The sequence below is a fragment of the Macrobrachium nipponense genome, chromosome 23, assembly GCF_015104395.2.
Source record: "Macrobrachium nipponense isolate FS-2020 chromosome 23, ASM1510439v2, whole genome shotgun sequence".
Lineage (NCBI taxonomy): Eukaryota > Metazoa > Arthropoda > Malacostraca > Decapoda > Palaemonidae > Macrobrachium > Macrobrachium nipponense.
This window is the reverse complement of record NC_061090.1, coordinates 18,497,394-18,505,984: the sequence shown is the minus strand read 5'-3', so window position 1 is coordinate 18,505,984 and position 8,591 is coordinate 18,497,394. Positions and strand designations below refer to the sequence as shown.

Genomic DNA, 8,591 nt, shown 5'->3' with positions numbered 1-8,591 from the left:
CAGTGTTAATGACGAAAGATTTTCTAAGTAAAGACCACAATGCTCTCCAAAACTAACTTCCTGGTTTCACTTTTGTCACTGCAGGCGATGAATGCACTCTCTTCAAGACCTTTGTGACCGCCGAATACAATGGTACTGACCAAGATTCCTTCGGCTTTACCTCATGTTACACATCATGGTTCTATTCTAAGAACCTGGCACCTCGAGCAGTGGTTGCGATGCCGCAGGCTTTTTCCGCGGATTACGCTGAAGATAAGGCCACCAATGGGTATTTCTGCTACGTAAACGACTCCTGCAGCATCGTCAAAGTGATGGCTAACCCCTGGTGGAAGGCTGATCTCCAGAAGGCGTATTTCGTCTCAGCCCTCATCGTGAAACCGAGAGACGACAACTGCGACTTCAGCAACGTCGAGATATGATTTGGAAATTCGCCGACGATCAGCGAGAACCCAATATTTGTCACCTACCCGGGATCGACACCTCCAGCCGGAACTGTCTTGACTTTTGAGCCCAAGAACCCAATGGAAGGAAGGTATCTCTCCTTCCAGACACTTAGTACCTCAAATGTCGCCGTTTCTATCTGCGAGGTACAAATCATTGAGGCCTAACAGATGCAAAGATATGTCGGTCATCAATGAAACTGAGCAGGTACACTGAAACTAGAGGTTGAAGAGGTAGTGGGACCTGTGTTGTATAGAATGGGACTATACTCTGTTTTTTTTCATCTGTCCATCCGCCTGTGGTGTTTTTGTATGGTAACACTGCGTCCCGGGCTTTAGATAATTACGCTAATTGTAAGTTTTAGGTAAATAAAAGGATATCTGGGTGTACATTTGTAACTGAAAAGTGTTTTAATAATTTACTGTATGCGAATTACACCGTTAATATTCGAAATAAGATATTATTATAATCGTTGAATGTAAGCTGAATGTAACTATCTAAAGCCCGGGACGCAGTGTTACCATACAAAAACACCACAGGCGGATGGACAGATGAAAAAAAAACAGAGTATTTTTTTTATAGGAAATGCTTGCACACACTATGTGAGAGATAGGGGAGACCGGGACTAGTTGTCACCCGGGATTTTTAGTCACTACTAAGAGCAGCAGCACCTTTTAGTCAACACACCAAGTGGCTGCCTCCTCCCCATTCCTCCTGTTTTAGTATTGAAACGACTTCAGCACATGGTGGACTGTTTTGCTTATGTTTTTGAAAATGGGTACTCAAAGTCAATTTTTGGAAGCTTAATTTTCCTCTTTTATACCACTAGTACCAAGGTACATTTTCAAGTTTACACATATGTAATCTATATATATCAAGCTGTGAAATAAAGCTGTAGTTGGAAGCTTTTAGGGACTCTGCTGGTTATAATTGAAAAATGGCGTCCATGGGCAGGTTGTTACTATCGGCTTGGGGCACGTTGTTACACTGTAACAACCTGCCCTCACACGGCCTAATTAATTATTTTATAGAATGGTGAGAAAATATAAAAAGAAGACAACGAGGGGCACCCTACCGGAAGAAACAAAGTTAGCAGCAAAACAAGTTAAAGATGGGAAACTCATTAAGTAAAGCTGCAAAAGCATTTGATATTCATTAATTGTCATGTCCATGCAACTATATCTCAAAAGAACTGAGAGGGAAGAGGAAGATGCATCAGCGTCTTGTATAAAATTAGAGGGGTATGCAAAACCAAGGAAAGTGTTTTCTGATGAAGTGGAAATAAAACTAAAAGAATATGTTATTCCCTCTAGTACAATATATTATGGTGTAATATCTAAAGGTATTAGAAGTCTTGCATACGAGTATGCAGTGGCTTGCCATATTGTGTATCCCTCAAACTGGGACACATTTAAGCAGGCAAGTAAAGATTGGTTACTGGAACTTTTAGAGACATTCCAAAATTTCCCTTCGCGCACCAGAGCCGACCAGCTTATCCAGAACCATAAGTTTTAGTGCCTACAACATTGGGAAGTTTAATGATAATCTTGAGGCAGTCTGTCACAGATACAACTTTGAAGTGCATAAGGTATGGACTATATAGGAAAAAGGAGCTGCTACCGTGCAAAAACCATAAAGTTTTAGCAGAAAAGGGAAAAAAAGCAAGTAGGAAGGACAAAATTTGCTGAAAAGGGGCCAACAGCCACCATAGAGGTATCAGTTAATGCCAATGGTAATTCAGTTTCCCCTCCTTTTGTTTTTCCCCGTGTTCATTTCAAAACCTATTTCATTACTGAAGGTCCTATCAACTATAGGGCAACAAAAAGTGCAATTTAAATATATAACATATATACATATATATATGTGTATATGAATATATATACATATATATATATATGCTCATAAAGTAGATCGTGATTGACAACAACGAACAAGTATAAGAGGCGCTAATAAAGGGCTTCTTTCTACTTCTTTCAACTTGGTTTTCATTGAGATTTTGATTTACTTTGCTAATGGTAGAAAAGGGATCTTCATTGCGGCTGAGTTACGCACAAGTTAAGCGGTCATTATGACTATGAAATATGGTATTTTCACTAACACATCATATGTGTGTGTATATGTATATGATGAAAACTAAGTTAAAAGAAGAAGAAAGAACCGATGCCGATGACGTCATCAACTGGGTCAACTTCATATTTTGCGATCGCGTGTAAACCACAATGGTTTTGCTTCCTGCTCGGACAAAGGCCACGCCCACTTGGAGGCATGGATGCCAAATGTTTCTAGACATTTAATTTGCCCATAAATTCAATGTATTTTCCCACGAAAACTTAATAAAATGGATATAAGGAAGCTCAATATACTGTATACTTGATACGAATTTTGCTTATCCTATAACAAATTTATCTTTGAAATTAAAAAAAATGAAATTAAATAAGGAAAGTACAAATTTTGATTCCGTAAAGCTCATTTTTTAAACAAAATAATTTTTCTTTGTTATTCTGAAAAGTAAATAAATTCATTTGTATAGAATGGGATCATTATAATTCATGCACTCTCATTTCAAGCTAACTCTAGTGCCTGGTTATATCGGATGGTACAGCACCTGTAAAAACGTCAAGAGAAAACATTCAAAAAATAAAATAAAAACTTTATGACAAAAACTCACTTAGTTGTTGATGTTTGAGGAATTTTTGAAGATTTGTCTGGCAATGATCCAGCTCCTGATTGGTAACTTAGATCCTTTTACCTCTTGACTTCTTGAAAGGTAAGTCCATATTAGCATCCATCTTGGTTAGATATGCCAAAGAAATTTGGGCTCAAGGGAAACCAGATAAACCACATTATAACTGGCTGAGACCTGCACTACAGCAGCAGAGTCAAGCAACAGCTTAGTAGCATTCTCTTGCTTAGAAGGGTATCTCCACACTGGTGAGTGAATAGATTAACTTCACAAGAGTAGCACCAAAACCAAACTGTGACACATGTCCAGTTTTATGCCATGACGAATCAAATAAGATATCCAGTGGTAGGTGTAGTAAACCACTTCTAGGTTCAATTATAAAAAGACCTTCATAAGACTTGGCCAATTTTTGTCTTTGTATCCGTAATTAAACTTCTCATTTTTTTTCAACTGCAAATTATGACATGCATATTTCATGTTTTGTCATTAAATTTTCACAAACTCAAAGCATTGAATTATCCTAATTTTGATAACCCACTGTAGCCCGTACCCAACAGCATCGTTCATATAAAACCAATGAGGTTACTGGCACATTTGATTCAAAGCAGTGTCATCCAGAGTTGCATTTTGACAATCCTTGGGTCTAGTAATTTGAAATTAACTTCACTTCTACGTTAGGTTGGTATCAAAACAGAAAGGACACGCAGTTTGTCGAACGATGTACTCTTATTGTATCACTTGTTATATTTACATCGTTTCCCGTGAACGCTGATTTTACGAACTGCCGGAGACCTTTTTTTTTTTTTTTTCTTTTTTTTCTTTTGACGAACTTCCATTAGGATCACGCTTAGGCTACCTTGTCAGTCCTTTTCATATCTTTGCTTGGTAGCTAACACTCCAAAATGGACCACTCCCCTGGTCAGCCTCTCGTGTTTCTTTGGTTTGTGTCTGTTAATGATAACTTATGCAAATGTAGCTATAACAAATGTTCACGGCATCAGTCGTACAAATACAAACAAAAATTACCGCTCCTCTCACACTAACCATCGTCAAATCACAAAATGTAAACAACCTCTTAACACATGCGTGAAGTAAAAATATGAAACTCCAGGAGAACAAATAGCTGGTATGAAACGTATCAAGGACAAACACTCACTGTATGAGAATAACCAGCGCAAAAGTAACAACGGGGTAAAAAATCAAGACATTCTCATCTCTCCAGTTTTGATAGTTATCGATGACAGCTGTGCAGTAAATAAATTCTCAAACACTAATCCCTAGGGAAAATGAGTTTTTTATCTTTTTGCTATGGCTGATTTCTCACGTAATCTAATATGTAAAGAGCGCCTCAGTGGCGTGGTTGGTTTGGTGTTTGCTTCTCACCTCGGTGGTTGCGGGTTCGATTCTCGGCCATTCCATTGAGGAGTGAGAGATGTGTATTTCTGGTGATAGAAGTTCCCTCTCGACGTGGTTCGGAAGTCACGTAAAGCCGTTGGTCCCGTTGCTGGATAACCACTGGTTCCATGCAACGTAAAAACACCATACAAACAAACAAACAAACAATCTAATATGTAGACCTCACTAATCAAATAAGACTTCATTCTCGGTACGAATGTGAGCTCGAGTTTCATCAGAGAAACCGCTCCATCGTACACACACGAACATATATGTATATGTAACATATGATTCACATTAACTGAAAACTACTTTTGACTGCCATAATGACCACTTCTCGATTTCCTCTTACTGTTTTGATATGCCTTTCACGAAGAGCCTCAAAATGGAAGACTGCGTAAATGAAAACACTTCTTCCCCTGTGGGATTCGAGCCCCCGTGTAGGATAGCTTCTTCTTCTTGTGTTTCTCATCCGGATACGAGGATTGCAGGGTAAAGCATATCCAAAATGTGTGTGAGGGAATGAAGACGTTAAGCCGTCATTTTGATTGTTGAAATGTTCAAGACACTCAACCACGCAGATGGGCCACCGTCTGAGGGTCAGGAAGTACCGGCCGAAAACCAAAGGCTATTCTATTCTGGTTCCATCTGATGACCTCTTGTTGGTTACTGTGTTGGTGTGGTCTCAGATTAAAAAAATAAATGAATAAATAAATAAATAAAAACAGAAAGAAAGATAAAAAAAAAGGACTGGTTGTTCAGTGTAAGGGTTACATATTATGCTGTGAGGCTTTTATTGGGAGCAATCACCTTCTGTTAAATAGAGAATGGGCCATTCTTTATTTAACAGAAGGTGATTGCTTCCAATAGAAGCACCACAGCATATATATACGCAGGAAGTACTTTGTAGCCCGTACACTGAACAACTAATTTTTATTTTATCTGAGACCACACAAACACTGCTGCTGCTGTAGTGCAGGTCTCAGCCAGTTATAATGTGGTTTATCTGGTTTCCCTTGAGCCCACATTTCTTTGGCATATCTAACCAAGATGGATGCTAATATGGAATTACCTTTAAAGAAGTCAAGAGGTAAAAGGATCTAAGTTACCAATCAAGAGCTGGATCATTGCCAGACAAAGCTTCAAAAATTCCTCAAACATCATCAACTGTAAGTGAGTTTTTGTCATAATGTTTTTTTGTATTTTTAAATGGCTTAGGATATATTAGTTTTTACCTAAAAGACTTCATTCTTTTTGGTACTTGTTTGTAAATAGTTGAATCTTATTTTGGGGTTCCTTGAAAATCTCTGGGCAGTATACAACGTTTTTACAAGTGCTGCACCATCCGATATAACCAGGCGCTAAAGGTAGCTTGAAATGAAAGTGCATGAATTATAATGATCCCATATTATACAAATGAATTTATTTACTTTCCAGAATAACAATAAAAAAAATAATTTTGCCTAAAAAATTATCCTTTCGAAATGAAAATTTTTAACTTTCTTATTTAATATCTTTTTTTTTTTCACAGATAAATTTGTTATAGAATAAGCAAAATTCGTATCGTGTATCAAGTATACAGTATTTTGAGCTTCCTTATATCCATTTTTATTAAGTTTTCGTGGAGAAACACATTAAATTTATAGGCAAATTAAATGTCTAGAAACATTTGGCACCCATGCCTCCAAGTGGGCGTGGCCTTTGTCCGAGCAGGAAGCAAAACCATTGTGGTTTACAGGCGATCGCAAAATATGAAGTTGACCCAATTGATGACGTCATCGGCATGTGCCCTGATCTTTTCTTGTAGTTCTGCCACTAGTTCAGCCCCGTGTGCATTCATTTCGGCATTCAGCTCATCTGCGTTTTCAAAGTTTGCCTGAGGAGGGAATTTTTTAATGAAAATAGGGCATAAGTAAACAAGTAGATAACTGCTATATGGGGATTAGAAGAAAGTTAAACTAAAACAACCTCAAACTTTTTTTTGTCTATGTTTACCGGGTTCAGCTGAACTCTACTTTTATTGTTATCGATGCTAATTTTTCTGAATCACAATTATTTCTAATATTTTTCCCCTTGAAGATGGGGTTTTTAGAAATCGACATTTAGTGAGATTGAAATATCGATATATATTTCCATGTATATACGTACGATATATATATCACTATATATATATATATATATATATATATATATATATATATATATATATATAATATACACATACACGAGTGTATGTGTTTTTGTATAATGAGGAAGAAAGCAAATGTTAATCACCTCTCTCTCTCGCTCTCTCTCTCTCTCTCTCTCTCTCTCTCTCTCTCTCTCTCTCTCTCTCTCTCTCTCTCTCTCTCTCACACACACAAGGGCTTGAAGGACTCCCTTCTCAAGGGGATGTAAATGATCTTGCCCAGTCCCCAGATGCAACTTGCAAAGGAAACAAATAAGCAGAGGATGGGAGCCAAGGACAGGAGAGAATAGTTAGCATGTCTTTCTTGTGTCTGCCAGACATGTCAGGAGTGGAAATGGCTTTGGCTTGGACCAAAATTATGACTATATAACCACTTCCTTTAAGAAATTTCGCTGGACAGGTACTTTCATAGATGCAAATAAAAATGCATCATAAACGCATAAGTACTTAGTGAACTATGGCGTTTTTTGTGGTCAACTTAACTCAAACTATTCACCCACCGTGATACGAAACTATGATTCGCCCTGAACATTCGTACCTAGAATCTTTAGCTGCATCGATAAAAACTCGATTAAACGTACGTTGAATGTTGAACTTGTTCTTGTTTATCAATTATTTATCGATTAATTTGTCTCCGACCTCGAACATGCCAACTAAATCAACACCCCCCCCCCCAAAAAAAAAAAACACTCATTTGGTCCATCAGAGAGAATTAATTCTATACAGCAAATTTTCAACTCTCACCTCGAAGCTTTTGCCAGTAAGGTCAACCCTGAGCGACTGTTCCGCAAGACAGATTTGAAACGGCGTGAACGTAAATCTTGCGATTCTCAGCGAAACAACAGCCTCCAGATGATTGGCGGCAAAGCTATTGACGAGAACCACAAAATAGAGAGATTAGCAAACGAATGAAAAAAGGGGAAAATGCATTACTCTTCTACCTTAGAGTGCGTCCACATTCAGTAAAAACATGTCTTAAACCCGCGCCGATAACTTAATGCACACGCATCACAGACACATGGAGTACAAGTCAACTCCTTATTGGTAGTCGTGACTAGATTCTGGCTGCAAAAGGTTGAGCCTCGAGGGTGATTAGCACGGCTGCCATATTTTCTTAAAATCGTTCAAACTTTTTAGGAAAAAGGGTAACAATTTGGTAGATTTGGCAGAATTTTTTAAGCGGCGCTGCCATCTCCTCTTGTATGGAAGATTAAGGGAAGTGACCGCCAAGGGTCACAGTGATAAGAGGATTGTCGGTCACCTCCCTCCATTTAAGTACTTCATACGATTAATTATCAAGCATTTTCCAAGATTCGTTCTTCACCTGTGGTGAAGAACGAATTTGTTTGCATATGGGATGAATGTCGATGTTTTTTTATGACATGTTTTACTATGATAGTGTGGACGCGCTTATATCATAGCCTATTTGCAGATACCAATTAATCTTTAGTCATCAACCCATTTCTCTACAGAAAGAATATGCAACAAGAGTCTGTCTTATTCCTTCAAATGGAGCAACATTTCGTAAAGTAAGGGAAACCAGCTGGAATGAAATATATTGACACTAAAATGTACATTGTATTTTTGTGTAAATGAAAATTACTGGTCGGGTTAAAATTTGCTTCAGATGGAAAGTTTTACAAAGAAAATGGGAATTCTATGGGAATAAAGGATCCTTTTTATACCTGACCAAAGGACATTGTCACTTACTCCATGGTTCCCGAGGTGGAGTAGGGGAGCCCTTTGAGAATTCCCTTGGTTGTGTAGTTGTCTGCGTGGGCTACAAATCTCTCAAGCTGTGCCGATGCAGTGAACTATAATAATGATAATAATAATAAAAATGTTGAAGGCAAACATTATTCTATGATAGACCAAGATTTTCTT

The 8,591-nt window shown here is 37.9% G+C and overlaps 1 protein-coding gene across 2 annotated transcripts in view; it reads right to left on the bottom strand.

Moving 5' to 3' along the window:
• Positions 1-5,911: 5,911 nt before the first annotated feature.
• The window catches only part of LOC135196291 (uncharacterized), a 6,058-nt gene continuing 3,378 nt past the window's right edge, over positions 5,912-8,591 (bottom strand). For both annotated transcript variants that reach the window (XM_064222996.1, XM_064223005.1), the window contains exons 5-7: positions 8,418-8,521; positions 7,452-7,575; positions 5,912-6,395 (exon numbers count right to left, since the gene is read on the bottom strand). In XM_064222996.1, coding sequence (XP_064079066.1) covers positions 6,252-6,395; positions 7,452-7,575; positions 8,418-8,521 — 372 coding nt within the window. In that variant the 3' untranslated portion in view covers positions 5,912-6,251. The remainder of the gene's footprint in view (positions 6,396-7,451; positions 7,576-8,417; positions 8,522-8,591) is intronic.